General features: G+C 38.6%; 1 protein-coding gene across 1 annotated transcript; it reads right to left on the reverse strand.

The window, feature by feature from the left end:
* Window positions 1-689: 689 nt before the first annotated feature.
* GGH (gamma-glutamyl hydrolase) lies at window positions 690-15255 on the reverse strand. Its single transcript, XM_086608670.1, has 9 exons — window positions 15132-15255; window positions 14482-14596; window positions 13154-13204; window positions 9881-9965; window positions 6463-6601; window positions 5486-5592; window positions 5286-5376; window positions 3974-4111; window positions 690-1899 (listed from the first exon to the last, which is right to left on the reverse strand). Exons 1-9 carry the CDS (start codon window positions 15253-15255, stop codon window positions 1778-1780), a joined length of 972 nt encoding a protein of 323 aa, XP_086464796.1. The 3' UTR covers window positions 690-1777.
* Window positions 15256-16779: the final 1524 nt, after the last annotated feature.

Genomic DNA, 16779 nt, shown 5'->3' on the forward strand with positions numbered 1-16779 from the left:
ACTACCACTGTAGTTAGCAGACTTGCAAGACTGATCCCTGTTTTTAGGGACAGATCCTGCCCTCCTTACTTAGGCAAATTCTTAGAGCTATTCTAAAGAACTCACCCTGAATAAGACAACTGGACTTTGTTTGCAAGTATCTTAGCTGCTACATTTATATGCAACTGTAGTGCACAATCCTGTTTTTACTCTTGGTTCTACTCAGGAGTCAGCTAATACAGTTAATATAATAAAGTCACCTATATTAAAAAAGAGTTCCATTTACTGAATTTGGCTGATTTGACAAATGTAGAAATAATCTGCAATATCACGTTTATGCTTGTTATTACCTGGTAGTGCCTTTCTGCTAGTCACAGTTAATGTTTCCTTACAGTTTTTGAACTAAGGCATTTCACATTCTCTTACGCAGTTGTTTCACGATAAAGAACAAGTAAGAGAGTCCTTCACTTGAAAAACCTGAGAAACGTACCAGTTTTATTCAGATACGGTACTTGAGAGTATAAGGTACCACAAAACAGCGCGGAGGTATAAAGCCAAATTCTTCATAAACTCCGAATCCCCATCGCTGTTAACAGGCTTCGGAAGCCGTGCAATAGAGAGCAGCTGTATTTGATTGTCTTATCTGAGCTTCTTTTTGGACACCAGACAAAACCACTGAACAAAATTTTCACTAAGTGTGCAGTAAAGAAAAAAAAAAAAAGTTATGACCATGCATTGAACACAACTGCTATTTTCACATTATGTCAACATTAATAGGTTTCTCACATACATTCACCTGCTCTTTGAATTCTAGCTGCATTAAACTATTCAACAAGACAAAAAGAAACTACTGTCTTTACTAAGGAAATGGCAAACTACTACTTGATTCAAAGTGACAATTCTATCCAGTAGCTACAGGAAAAGTCAGAGTACATAAAAAAAAAATAGGTTTACATTCTTTTAAATATAAAAAACCGGACATCTGCATCTTGTATCTATCTGCTGACTCTAACTACTCTCAGACAAATTCTTGGAGGATACATAAAATGGAATTTGAAAAGAACAGAAAGTGGAATCAGCACTTAACTGTGCCCTACAAACTTACTTATTTTACCTGATATTTGCAATGCCTCGTTTACAGTGCATCCTTATATTTATGTAGACATCACAAGGTATAAGCACTCCAAACAATGCTGAATGTACAAGAGAAACAGCTTAAAAAATGGGATATAGCATGTGCTTTTTAGGCAAAAACGTCTCTTTGCTATCATATCTCCTTACTATTTTGGTGAATTTTTCAAACGACAAAATAGTCACTGTCAAGAACTTGGGTGAAATACATGTATTTGGGACAAACCCAAGATCAGAATTCTCATTTGTTAAATCATTTGAAAAGGACAGGATTTTACTAAGCAATGTATCTAAACCTCTAGTGCTATCATAGTGCACAACATTTGACAAAGATAACTCCTGTATTTTAAAATACATGAATACAGTGTTTTCCCTTGTAATAACTACTTCCAAGTTTATAAGCATAATCAAGACCTATTCCCTGGAAGGAAAATGCATTTTTCTGTAGCTTGCCTTAAAGCGTGATCCAGGACAATTATTATGTTATTGAATGCACATTTTTATATTAACAGTTCAACAGTGCAGAAAAAACACAGGATAAATCATCGTAAAGGAAGAGAACTGTTCTGATTTTCTGTCACATGCAGTGCACTGTATCAGCTTAATTACGCAATGCTGGCAAATAATCTCATTTATGAATAGCAACACTGCACCTGTGACACGATACTCAATCAAAAAAATAGATTTGTTGAAATGAAGAAAATGTTCCAGTATAAATTGGAGTATAATTATAAATCAATTCTTTGGTTTCCTCATCTTCATTGGGGAAACGGTGCAGGCTCTTCCGGGCTGTAAAACATTGTAAAAGTACAGATCACTTTACTGTTATCCTCCTTGACAGCCTCTTTCTTGCCCAAGTAAGTTATTCTGTGTAGCGTAATGGCAAATAGAATTACTGTAACTAGTGTGTGAAGAACTGTGGAGATACATCTTCAGAAAGCTCATTAGAGCAGTATTCTACTACTGGGAAGGGAGAAATTTAGTTATTAATCTGAAACCAAGACAGTACAATAATATTTATCCATGAGATACCAGCAGTATCTACCAGAGATACCACTACTTGTAACACTAAAAGAAACGCATCAGAGTATCAGCCTACTGAAAGTTGCAGTGTTAGCACAGACTGTGCCGGTAAGGACAATAAAAACTGAATCCTCATCTGGTTTATCACGTTGGCAACTCTACACAAGTTAAAATTAATGATGGATGGATATGAAAGTCATATTTCAGTAGAATGGTTTAGTTATTAAGTGATCATAGATGAGTGTATTTTTGCCAGCTGAAAACAGTTTACATTTTTCATCCCATGGTTTATTTTCAAAGTTAAGGAAGACATTCTGCCTTACATTAGTTAAAACCATCAATTACTCAGTAGGAGCAGCTGTACAGACATTGAGGAGGTAATGAAGAAAAGCTCATGACTTGGTATATGAGATCAGGGGCAGACACGTACAGCTGGCTGACACAAGTTTGCTCTGGTAGAACTGAAGGTCAACAGATCCAAAACCTGGTGACGCATCTGTGCAGTACTGTGCACAAACTTATTGTATGTGTATACATATATAAAAGAACTCACATGCATTGTGTCTCAGCAGGACTTACAAGCAGAGTTGGCACTTATTTTGCCACATTTACTTGGATAATAGACTGAGTAAGCTTACTTTCGCCTGTAATACAGTGTGCAGACAAATACTACAGAATGTAGCAAAGAAAACATGCTGCATTCTAGTACTAGACCACAAAAGAAAAAAAAAACAGACTCATACTATAATTTCTCCTATTTTCCCCTTTATTTTTGCCTTTGTTTCCCATAAATATCTCATGGAAACTCTTAGAATACAGGAAGTTTATGGATATTGACAAGGAATTTTACGTGATTTTGCTACCTTTTTGCAAAGGGGAGCAGGACTACAAGAGTGAGCCTCAAAGTTGTATGAAGCACCACTTTTATTTCTACACTCTCACTGACCCAGTAAGCACAAGTTGCATTTCTTTAAATCAATGTCTGCTTTCTCCAATTAGGTGACTCTCTTGATTAGAGATCAAATCTGGAGACTAAACTCAATTAGATCTTTGATTATGTTCTTCATAGTCCCAACTGATCAGGTAAGACAATTTTATAAATAGTCAATTTAAAATATGAAAATGATATTTCAGCAGAATGGTTTAGTAAGTATAAATAAAGGAATAAAGTGAGATGGATCCCTTCAAATTGTCCTGTATTTATATCCTGCTTATTTATAGCAAATAGACCAGAAGCGTTATCAATTATAAAAATTTTACACATTAGTTACTTCCAGCTTCTTAGGGTATAAAAAAACTAGAAGCTCTGTAAATTCAAAAACTTCTTGTGCTGTGTACAGTATACAACTGTTGGGCACTATATTGCATCCCTTTGATACACCCATATACTGCCCAAGCAGTATTTATAATCTTGGTGCATGTATTTTGCAAGCAAAACTGAGAATACATTGAATGACTGTAACTCAGTTTGGAACTGAAGAAACCTGTAGAATTATGAATGGAGTATTTTTTCTTTTCATTGTCTTTGTGCAAGGGAGGCTAAAACGTTACAGTGATCATTCGAAATGGTAGAAAGTCACATCACAAACAAGGTTTTTGAGCCAGTCTACAGAAAAGAGTTTGTGGAATGCCTGGCCTTTTGATGTCACTTTTACTAAGCCATTCTATTTCTAGTAGTATCTCTTGTGTTTTATAAGCCTATAAAGCTTGCAGAGTAATCTTCTCAGAAGGCAGTAAGAGGTACTGAACTTTGACAAGCGAAAAAGAGATCTGTCTTCTTCAAAGGTTTTCACTAATGCTTCACTCAAAAACTGACATTTATAGATAATAAACTTTTTACCTTCATTAACAAAGAAGTCGGCGATATAATATGCTGCTCTTACAGCTGATGGGGAATGTGGAATGGCTGGTGAATTCTTCCACTCAAAAGGATTTTTCTCTGGATGCCACTGGACGCCATAAATTGGGTATTTGTATGCTGCAACAAACACAAAGCTATTAAACAAACACGACTCTATTAAAGTCACAGTAGAACCGAAGGAAAAAAAGAAAGGATGTTGTAAAAGAAGAGTCTCATTCCATGCAAGAAGACTTTTGTACATCACTTTTTTGATTATTCATTTAAGAATTAGTATATGTATATACTAAAAAATACTGTTACATCAGTCTCAAAACATCCTATCTACTGCCAGCATCACTCAACGTACAATATTCACAGCCACACAGGACACTCCTGGCGGTTCCATGGGACAGATCCAAGTCTCAGGATCTCCTTGAAGGCCCAGTCAAGCCTTGGAGGGGCAGCTCCCATCTGGTCTGTGCTAGGCCTGATAGGCACAGTGGAAAGCCAGCCCTTAACTCTGTATTACAGAGAACAGAAGCGCAGCAGCTGATGACTGCTCTGTGATAAACTGCTTGCAGGCACAGGAGATGTCTGTCATTAGCCTAATCAGGTATTCTGATCAAATGCTACTCTCCTCTTCTGGAGAACAGCCAGTAAGCCATACAGAAGAATCCCAAGCACCAACAGCTGGGTCTTACTGTTGAGCTGCTAGTAGTGCACTGATGAAGATAAACCACTCCCTAAGGAGCCAACTTGTTTCTTGAGCTGAGTGAGCGTGATGCAAAACATATGCAACACAAGGTAAGTAATGCAAAAGGCTTTTGGAGGAGGGTAATTACCAGTATTGGTAAGTAAAGAGGGATGTTGCTGTTACCTCAGTATCCTGAATTGTTCTTCCCATACAGCAAACAGATACAGAGCATCACAGGAATGCAAGCATAAGCAGACAGGAAAAAAATCAAGGTGCAACAGAGGCACATGGCACTGCGGAGGGATTAAACTACTACAAAACAAGTGCCGTACACTTCACATCACAGAACTTGAATATTCCAGTGCTAAAGTGTAACAGCATATCTGGGAGGGGAACAGTGGGTGAGAGAAGTACGTAATTAGGCTCACAGATATGTCCTCAAAAGATAAAACATCCCTGCAAACAGAGTGTGTTCTTCACAGCCAGAGCTGACAGGGCTGGTTCTCACCCTGCTATTCTAACAGCAAGCCTGCAGTACATACTAACATCAATGCCACTACACCTCTAAAGAACTAGTTTGTTACAGTCACAGTTTACAAAGGAAATTCATTTCCCTACCTTCCATGGTAGATATAAACTCCACTTCATCATCGGTGTTAGTGGTCAGAACATTATAGAAAGTACGAAGCTTTTCATTCTTCGTGAAATTCTGTGATGGGGGGGGGGGGGGGGGGGGGAAAGATGCGTTACTTAGTCATTTATTTCTAGTTTTAACAGAGCAAATGTAATTGTGTTCAGGAAATAAAATGATCAAATACCTCCATGGAGAGGCTCCACATATGAAAGTTTGATGTCAACGGCTCAGTAGCAAATGCATGTAATACATCATCTGGGAAATTCTTGAATAACCTACTGTCTTTCGCAGCTATTACAAAGAAAACGAAAAAAGGATATTGTCCGTTACCCAAGCTGCACAGATGAACTAATGCTGAACAGAAGACAAATTTAATAAAATACTGCATTAAAGTAATTTTTTTTTCTGTAGTATAACTTTCGGATTTTAGAATATGCTGCAAGGAAAATCAGTGAAATAACTACCACAGGTTTCCAATATGCTGTTATCACCACCCTCCAGTCTTGACCCAGAGAGGATCCAACTTTGCCACCTAAGTTCTCACTAAAATAAGCACCATTCTTTGCCATTCATTTTAGTGACCCTTCCATTCACAACGAGCACAAATGATGGTATTTGTGAATGCTACATGGTCCACAGATGCATTGCTCACAAATTAAAGGATAAAGTATTACCAGAGGCCACATTTTACCAGTGGTGCTGAGTGGCACAGCTCTATCTTCAGGAATCTCTCGGATTTCAATACCATACAAGTGGGACAGTAATGCCAATATTCATCATTAGGAAAGATGCAATTTGAAAAATTTAAAATCACCTGCTCTCCAAGTCTGATAGGTTGCGGACCCGTGAATTTTGTTCGGCTCAGTAACAAAAAGGGACCTAAACCCACATTATTTTTGTAGCTCCAAATTATCAAATTACTTAGAGCCACAACTGCAGTTTTTGCTAACTGCTGTTGGTTTCAAATATCTTGTACTCATATCTGTGCTTCAGAAGTGATGAGAGTTGCACCAACTTAAACAGTCATGGCAACTTAATAAGAAAGAATGTAACAATATAATAATCAGAAACCTCCCAAACATTCAGCCCTGCATATTTACCACAAACAAAACACAACACCTCTCAGCAACACTCAGACATGAGACGTAATGGATTTTTCACCTGAGGTAAAGTTCAGAGGGAGTGCAAAACCATCTGTCTTGGTATTAACAAGTAAAACTTCGCCACTTGTGAGATATGAGAGCTCTTCGTGTCCAAGACATGTTCCCCATATTGGGAAATAATCTCCTTTATCGTTAGCCTTCAAAAAAAAAAAAAAACCAAAACCCAAAACACAACAACATAAGGAAAAAGTACAGACAGATGTACAGAAAGAAGACATAAGAGAACTTGCTACTCTTTTAGCTTTTTCTGGTATAGGTTAGAAGCACAACTACTACAGTAGTGAAAATTGCTACCAGAGGAATTGTAACAGTTCAGTTACGATGGAAACAAACACAGACTCCCTCAGTTTTCCTCCTAAAACATGAAGGCTGGAGGATATACACATCTGTTGAAGCAGTAAACTGAACCTAATGTTGATATTGATTTGAGTGTTCTGTTCTACAAACGAGCCAAGCCTAAACAGAAACCACAAAATGGCGACGTTTCTATAAAAAAGGCAATCATAAAAAGGGACACAAACCCATTTCACCATTTTGAGGGAAAGCCTATTCATTACAATTCATACTTTTATACGAGGTGTGTTACGATGGCACAGCAAGGGCCCTTTGCAATGTTCATATGCCTATGCCCACCTGCCTGTGCTAAGAAAACATAAATCCTATTATTAGCATGGCTACAGTCTTAAGTGACATACTTACATCCTTGTTTAACAGCAGGTTTGGACTTGTGTTCCAGAAAGATAAATTGTGAGTTTAAGCAACATCAAAAAGTGACAATCATTTTCAAAAGAATAAAAATTGGCAGTTAAGTGCAAAAACAAGAGAAGACAGCAAAAACAAGAGAAAAAGAAAGCAAAAAGAGAACACAACCAGCTTCCTGTCACTTAACTGAGTACAGAGCATGCACACAGTGGAAATCTGCATTTTTGTATGGTTTATTCCTGATAGTAAGCACATGTTAGAGACTGGGATGTTTCAGAACTCCTTTTTGTGAAATCTGAGTAGTCTTTCTTCTTGTTTCTAAAAATTTTTAAGTTATGCATACCACTCCACAACGCCCCACCAAAGAGCTGCTATTAAAAAGGCATTTTTGAGAAAGCTGAAATTACAGGCTTAGAATAAAAATGTTACCCTACTGCATTACTGATAGTATGATAATAATAACTACTTCTCAGAGTAAAACACGGAAGATTTACAGAAAGAAAGTTAATAGTACTGCAGAGTCTTCATGACCACCCATCATGCATGGCTAGAGACACAGGACTTGCAACTCCACTGTCTGTCTTCCATGTAAGAGAGGAATAAAACCACTAAAGGCAAAGACCAGACTACAATTTAAGAACAATTACAACTGAACCGTAAACATTTTGTGTCCCCCACTGTTTTTTTTTAATAAACATTAGCCTGGAAGCTAAGCATATATTAAACAACACCCAAGACATCACGTTTTAAAAATTAATTTAGAAGCTGGAAAACTGTATTTCATTTAGGTTTTTGCCCAGCTAGTAAAATTCTATTGACTTGGATGAGGGTTAGCATTTCACATCCTCTATTCATAATACTGAAGCAGAGCCAGACCAAGTCATTTCTCATTGTGAACATTTGAAAATGAAGAGAAGTCTTTATACATTTTTAAAAAACATCAAATTCAGTCAATTCTGTACGTAATACTCTTGACTATTGTAGCTCACCTCACATTAGTAAAACTAACAGTATTTTATACCACTTACAAATTAAGTCTCAAAAGATGAAAATCAAAACACACAATCATCACAAATAGCACAGAAAAAACTCTCAACTTACTAGCAAGGGTTACCTGTAATGAACTGAAAACTATATTCTGCCTTCACTGACCTGAAGCACACACACGATCTGATAAACCTGCTGCTCTGATCATAAAATTATGACATAAGCAACTCAGTTAAACATTGTGAAATGTCAACAGAATTTCACAACAGTACTGCAAACTACCAGAAATCCTCGCCCCAATACCAAATACCAAGACACATGCTGAACTCCATGCAGTGAGCAGTTTCAAAGAGACAAATGAGATAAATTTTCTGACACAGAAGTGAGATAGTCTTTGCAAGATTTGGTTTTAAGGTGACTAACAATCACCACAAATAAAGACAAGCCAAAGAATAACAACATTTGTGCCATGGGGATTGAAGAATAGGAAACTTAGTTACTGAACTGCAGCAGCTGACGGTCCTGTGAATGACGCTGCCTGCGCTTTCTTTGCCTGCTGTTGGGAAGTCGGCAGCAAGGGCAGAAGAGGAATTCCTCACTCTCAATGAATGCTTCTGCCATGGTAACAGTTTAAGCACTACTCGTAACTGGCTCTAGAATTGGGCAAAGTTTTGAAAAGTAGGACTTCTGTGACAATTTTAATCAACGTTAGCTGAAAGTACAATAGAGTCAGTAAAGAGGAAAAAAGGGAAAAAAATCTACATTTTTATTCAATCTGAATACAGAAGATTCTTAACAAATCACAGGGATTGTATTTAAAGCTCAGTGAATCTCCATTCCTTTCCACAATGCAAATTTTACTTCAAAACATGTTGATTACTATCTGGAAAAAAAACACCTTTTATGGTCTAAGAAAATTAAATTTTCAATAAGGATTCAGAACCATCCTGATGTTCTTTAAAAGAAACAGCTTTCCCGGAAATTCAATATTTTCTTAATAAAGCTAGTGATCATATAAATATTAAAAAATAATTAATATAACCTTTCAAGTGTTCTTCCCATCTTTTTTCGTGTTACAAATTAAGCTAGCGTTTACTTTAAAAATCTGCTGTATTTAGTTATCAATGCAAAGAAATAGGCAAAATGGTACAACATGCAAACGTAGATCCCTCATCTGTACCTCCAAAGACATATTTAAGTCTACTTATAGGTGACAATAAAGGTCTTTCACTAGCTGTAACACATATGTGAAGGGAGGCCTTGATGTTATATTATTGTAAATTGGTTTATTTGAGAGTCTCTCTCTAATTCCTCTGAGTCTAAACTTTAGCCATAAGACTTCTACAAATAATTACATTTATGTATGTCTTTGTTGAACATTCAGTGTCAGTGGATACTCTGTGCTTTTGGAAGGCATTATTGTTACTTTATTGCAAGTTCCACACAGCCATAAAGCCCCAGGTACAATGAACAATGGTATTGTTCTCACCCAAAGAACTTGGGAGTCTACAACCATGACACAACATGCAACAGGAGAGGGTGTTAGAAGTCTGAATGTTAAGCTATTAAATGATTTTTTATGCAAAAGCCAGCAATGAACTACTTTTAATCAGGCTTACAGTTAACACACTGGATGCCAATCCAAAACTATGAAAATACGAGCCTCCTTGTCATTTTGATCTCTGAACAGTGACAATAACAAGAACAGATTGTTCCTTAGTAATTACCTCTAATGCCTTGTGGTAAAATATCTTAGCAACCCTGGAATATTCTGAAGTCTTAAGATCCACACCACCTCCTGGAAAAAGTACCCTGAAAAGCAACATTCAAGAATTTGATTAGCAAAGGAGATCAAACTAAAACCTGGATAATATACACAAAGAAAGGTCTGATAGTGGTTTTAAGGGTAGGATTCAGGTCTAGGTTAAGACACCTACATTTCAGAAATCTATAGACAGGCATCTAAGCTTCCATTACGAACAGCAGGGGTTCAGTCTGAAAGTCAACAGAGACACAAATATGTTTTCTAGAGCAGACATCTTACTGGTTGGTAGGCTGAACAGTCCTGTAGGCTCCACTGGCTGTACTGACTAGCACTCAATTAGTTACATGAGTTTAGACAGCTGGGGCACATGCAGACAACTAAGTTTAGGTGTCTAAGTCTTTACCTGAATCACATCTTAAATTCTAGTGTTCTTCTACTGAAGGATGGATATTATCACAAAGTAGCGATCAAGCCTCGTGCAATGTGAGGAAGAGGAGAGTAAACAGAAAACAAACAAAACATACAAATTTCAGCTGGTACACAAAAGGATTGCATGTCATGACTCTTGTCAAATCCTGTCCTGAGTCTTAGCTGGCTCTCCCTACCGCTTTAAAATCCTGGCCCAAATCTTAATTCATCCTGTTCAATTTCAGTAAAAAGAACTGTGGCCCTGGCAGAGTGACCTTCTTCATGCAGACCACAGATGAAGTTCCCATTAAAAGGAGAAAAAAAAAAAAAGGTACATTTGGCCATAACCTTTAGTCACAAAGGATCTAATATAGATGAAGAAGACAAAGCAATCTCAGAGACAAAGAAATAGTGCACCATCTTTTTCCACCACAAAAAATAATCAGCAATGGTAATTCTCTGTGTGGCTCCCCAAACCCAAACACTACAAAAGAAAAAGAGTACAGTCTAGCAGAGATTTCACACATACACACGATGACATGGAAAGTAATCAAGTACCATCAGAGACAATAACATGAAATAAAGGAAGTCTCCCCTGGCTGTAACTGGAACAGTACCCACAGAACCGACAGACCTGAATGTATGAGTGCTCCCTAATCCACTGCAGCAGAACCTCTATTAGATTTACCCAAGCCACATCCATCAGTTGTTGATTTTTTAGCAAAATGGCTGAAGGACTTCCTCAACATTTCTATGCTCTGGAAATGGCAACTTGTATCAGTGAGATACTAAGAAGCAGCTAGAAACAACTAACATCTCAAATGATCTCAAGCATTTGAAGAGCAAGTGTGCGTTTAAATCCTTGTGACCAGGTTTATTTTAAGGTGAATGATGCACAGGATCATGTAAAAGCCACCAAGTATTTGAAGGAAAAGTAGAGCAGGACTCACAGAAATGTAAACTGGATTACTCTCCAGTGCCAATACAGAAAATTAATACAGCTGAAGGTATTTTCAAAATAGGCCAGATTTCTACAGGGATCTAGTCAGACAGATAAGGCAATCCTTATTTGGAAGCGGTGGAAAATTCACTTCACCTGTTCCTTTTGTTCAAACCAAAAACCAGTCAATACTAATTAGGAAAAACAATTGTCATTTCTGCTAATGCAAAAAGGAAGTAACCCATTAAGTAGCAATGATAATGGCTTGACATTGTCATAAGCAGAATGAAATGCAACTACCTGTATTCCAGTATCTCTAACTGGATAGAGCTGATGATGTTCACTGTGACTTTCAAAGGCTGTCTCAGGAGTACATTGCTACATTCATGAAATTCTGCCTCTACTGTAGCAAATTTCATGATTTTAAGGTGGTGGCGTTTAATAATAGATAATTTCTAACTGCAAAGAAACTGGAGCTAAGGTCTTACAACATGGAAGATCAGTGTACCTCTTTCTTGTTCTAAGTTTCCACAGAACAGAAAGTCCTTCCCTCCAGAGATCTTATTTGTTATTTATACACAGCTATACTGTGGAAGCCATTAGCTGACAGTGGAGGGCAACAAGAGGAAACATAGACCATCCTTACCCACCCACATAGCACAAACCCAACTGTCAGTCACTGCAAAGACAGAAGAGTAAGGGAATTGAATCTACTTGCCCAACACTAGCTTCTGCATCAAGGAAGGTGGTGAGGTAGAACGGGAGACCCCATTGGTGAAAATCTTTCTGGCAACCAAAGAGAGGTTGGAAGCCATGAGAAAGGGATGAAATTATTCATTTTGTCTCCAGCATGAGGAGCCACAGGGAATAAAGTGTCACTGTCTTATACTTGCTTATAACACAAGACTGTAAAGACCCATGTTTTAGTGTGCAGGGCATGCTGTGGAGCATAAGACGACAATGCTCCACCCAGACAGCCAAAGGTCTAAATCTGCAAGTTCTACACGTGTTGATTAACATTCTAGTATATGCATAAGCCGAACAGAAATATTCATGGTTTAAGGTGCTCATCTCACGACAAGTAGCCCAATCACATACTATGGGCTCACCTCAACCAAGCCTGTGAAGTGCAGGATCAGCTGATTTAACTCTTCCAAAGTGCACCTTTAGCACAAGGCAAACATAAAAGGTTTTTACTTTGCTTAGTCCACAATTAACATGTGTTAAATTAGATCACATCATCCCCCATTTAAAATGTAGGAAGAACACACGGGTGGACAGTTGCCAAACATCAGCTGAAAAGTGAGACTGCTTGCCTAACAAAGACCTACGCCACAGAACTGCAACAGGCAAAACGAGCCTATGTTCAAGCAGGAAGAGAGAAAGCACGCACAGAGAAAAGGGTAGAAGAGACTGGAAATCATAAACTTTTATGACAGAGAACACATGGAGAGGACTGGAAGAGGGAAGAAAGGGTAGGAACAGGGGTGAAACACCCAGCAAGTGCTATTGAATATTAAAATGAAGGTGATCTCTCATACAAGGAAGAGGAAAAAAACTAACAAAGAGGAAGCAGGCTACTTCACTTATAAAATTGTTAACCACTATAATGCCACTTGTGTCTGCCTGCAGACAAACACAGGAGAGTGCCAAGACGAGCCCTGGCACTGTTGCAGATTATCTGACGCGTGCTCCTCAAGGAAGGAAAGGCAGCAGACTGTCATCAGATGAAATAGTGTGTGCTCTGTCTTAGAACGTATTTACATGTCTGCAGCACTCAGCACAACCTCTAAAGAGAGCAGAAAGACAAGTGTTCTTGGGAACACAGCAGAGTTCAAAACCAGAACTATCATGTTTTTCAACAGAAAATCAGTGCTCAAAACTTACCCATTAATAGAGTGGAATATTTTATCATATTCTTCATCTGAAAGATTTAATCTGAAACAACAAGAAAATAGTTACAGAACACACATGAAATACATATTTAACCACAAAAATTTCATTGTTATTGAACAGAAACATGAGAGACAGAAAGTATGTAGAAAGTATGCTTTAAACAGAATAAACCAGACCCAAATCAAATGAAACATTTCACTTGAAACAGCTCAATCCACAGGACTAAAGATAGGGCCCTGTCAGGTACGGTTGAGGATTAGGTACTCTGAGACCCCTTTGAAGACAGACACTTGTTAAATTTAACATTTACATGAACGGCATGGTTATTACTTCCTGCGGACCGGCAACTCCGGTTTCCAACTGACTCCAAGAAGGGCAGCACTGCAAACAGTAGGTCACGCCCATTCTTCAGCAAAGATATAGTTCAGAGGTGGAAAGATAAGAAGGACCTCAGCATCAGCAAAACATCAGCAAACCAGTACGACGGCTACACTCCAGCAGAAGTGATACACTGGGTATATTCAAAGCGTCCAGCTTTGTTGCACCTAACTTAGTTGCCAGAATTAGAAGCCTCCATTCATTGGTGAAGCTTCTAGTCAGCAAACACTCTGAAAGCTCCACCAGCTATGCAAGGAACACTGGCTTCTAACCCAGGCACTAAACTGGTGCTCTTACTGGACCGCGTAGATACATCCTATTGTGATTTTCTGCAGCTGCATTAGTATTGTTTTTAAGTTCTGACAATTTTAACATCTGATTTCAGTGCATTTACTATTTTATATCTAACTGTTGGCTATGAAGTATTGTTAGTTCTGTTACTTCTCTGTTACTTTTTACCCAACAAGAAAGATACAACAACACACAGTGACTTATAGTTTGAGCAGAACCGGACTTTGGCTTCTTTAAGGAGTACCAATAGCCTTCCTCCATTACTTGAATTCTAGGACTATAGAAAGTGACAAAAGATAGTACGTATATATGTATCAAGATATCTGTGCATGTTTGTGGGGCACTACACATCAGACTGAACACAGTTAACTTCAGAAAACACAGATGCAAACTACAGAGGGTAATTTTACAGGTAAAAAAATAACATTTTTGAAAGAAAGGTTATTATCATAAGAAGAAATACTAAAAATTACATGTTCCAGTCTGCTTTTATTCTGATTGCTACGACTTCCTGCAAATCATGGCATCTTCAAGTAGTCTTTGAGGAGCTCTAAACACTCAGAAAAGCAGCACAACTGCTTTCTGTGCCTTTAAGATGATACCCTTACGTTAAACAATCATTAACCACTCATAAAGACATAAAAATCTACCTTATTGGCACGACTCGGGCTCCAGCAGATTCCAAAAACTTCACATACGAAGCTGCAATATAAGAACTTCCAAATTTGTGGAACTTCTCAAAGTGACACTCCTGTGACAATATCCCTGAAGGCGGGAGAAATAAAGTCAGCACTATACAAGGAGCAAATGTTATGCATTAAAAGAAGAATTAAACTCCAATTTCCTGTATGTCAGGTTAGTGTTACATTCACTGCCTGAAAGAATTCCAAACACCAAGACAATGGGGTATTAATTACGATGCCTAGTCACAAGTATCAAATAAACACACATTATCTGACTAAGACTCAACTTCCCTGCTTTAACTACTTAGTGGTACAACTTCTCTCAAAAAAGTTATCGTTATTTTAAGATTTTTAAACAAAGTATGCATAGCCTAGCACCATTTAGAAACGCTTTAACCAACCCGCTCTCTCTTCAGGAGACCTTTCACTCCACACAGAAACCGGCAGGACTTCATGTCGGTTCTAGGAGCCGTTCCCTCCCCCGGGACAGCGGAAGCAGGGTGCGAGGCAGCCCTTGGCCGCCGCGTTACCGTGGGCCGGCCAGTGGCCCCCGGCGAGCGGCCGCCGGCAGCTGAGAGATCGCCACCCCCTCCTCTGCCTCCCCCCGCGCCCCTCACCAATGATGGGTCTCTCGTTGGCCTTCGCCAGGCGGCCGCGCACCACGAGGGAGGCTGTGGCGGCGCAGCGGAGGAGGAGGGCGGCGGCGGCCAGCAGCACAGGAAGCCCCCCGAGGCGCCCCATGGCCGCGTCGCCCCCCGCCTGTCACAGACACCGCTCCGCTCTGCGCCCGGCTCGCCTGCGGCCGCGCCGCGGGGCACGCTGGGAAGCGTAGTTCCGGCGGCGGGACGCTCGCCGCCCGCCCGCGGCCTGTGGGTGCGCCGAGGGAGGCGCTGGCCTCGCTCCTGCGAAACATAACCCGGGAAAAATAACGCTTTTATCAGTGAAAACTGACAGACGAGGCTGGTTCAACTAGAACAGCTTTATTAATATAATGATGTTAATATGTAAAAAATTAAAAAAAAAAACCATGGTGCATTACAAATTGTGCTTACAGTCAGTAGTAAATTACATTTGCATCATTTAACAGCAGCTAATTTTTGTAGAGGCACTCCTGATATTGTTAAGGAATAATGCACTTAGAGGTCCTTACCTTTTCGTTGACTGCAGCCCAAAGCTGCCGTATCACCACCCGTCATACCAATACCCCTTCCATTCCTTACGCAAATATCCTGATTATCTCGCATCCCTATTATTAGCAGCAACTGCAATTATCCCTTACATAGCGTTCCCACCTATACTAACATGTAAACATTAGAAAATAATTAACAATTCATGAAAAAATAACTGCAGTCAGTGCTCTTAACTGTTGTGTTACACAAACACGTTACCATTTAATAATATATTCAGGGTATTTTTGAGGACGTTTAAGACTTTATATTCATAGAGCTGGTGTAGTCCGAATGAAGTTTTTTTAAAAAAAAACAGCTAAATTTTGTCCATGTGCACATACACATGTAATGAAATGAAGTCTCTGCTACATAAACCAGCAATGACTAGAGATGGGTTTCATAGGAAAAGTTTGAATTTTCCCGTTCACTAAAACACAGGTCATTCCTTCACACGGTTTACATTCAAGGAATAAAATGGAAGAAGCATAAATTTAAGACAATAGCTTCTGTTCTTCAGTTTGTAAATTATTTGGAACTTGAGCTACACACTTGAAGAATTGCCAGATGCCTGACTACTTAGTTTATTTTCTTATAAAGAAGAATTAGCACTTCACTGAACTCCTCTATTTAAGGAGGTTTTATATCACAAAATAGTTCAATCTGAGAAAAAGAATGATATATGAAGTATATGAAAATGTATCCGAAAAACGTTTCTTTAAATTTAGGCTCCATATCGAAGATACCCTGAAGGAGAAGGAATTGGAAGGAAAAAAATATTTTAAAAGTCCTTGTCAGTTTTGAAAGAATTTTGTATTTGGCATTGACTTTACCACAGAAACTACAATCAACAAGTACTCTATGGGCCTTTCATAGATGTTCCTCTTGCTAATAAAGAATAGCTTCCAACGGCTTTTGCAACAATGCAATATTAACGACATTCAAAAAAAACAACATTTCTGGTTTAATAGGATAGTCTCATTTCTCTCCCCTAAGCATATATTAATATAACATGCCAATGTCCTAAAAATTCCAAAGTAACTGAAGTTAGCATTTCTAGCTACCTGAGAAACAAAGTATTGTTATGGATTCATTCATA

Source organism: Tauraco erythrolophus, chromosome 3 (assembly GCF_009769465.1).
Source record: "Tauraco erythrolophus isolate bTauEry1 chromosome 3, bTauEry1.pri, whole genome shotgun sequence".
NCBI lineage: Eukaryota > Metazoa > Chordata > Aves > Musophagiformes > Musophagidae > Tauraco > Tauraco erythrolophus.

Bases quoted from the DNA above. Each gene is read 5' to 3' on its own strand.
- GGH (XM_086608670.1), bottom strand. From the start codon at position 15,255: ATGGGGCGCCTCGGGGGGCTTCCTGTGCTGCTGGCCGCCGCCGCCCTC. The intron at 14,597-15,131 runs GTGAGGGGCGCG...TCCCGCCTTCAG, and splicing joins CAACGAGAGACCCATCATTG to GGATATTGTCACAGGAGTGT. The intron at 4,112-5,285 runs GTAGGGAAATGA...TGTTTGTTGCAG, and splicing joins GTTTATATCTACCATGGAAG to CATACAAATACCCAATTTAT.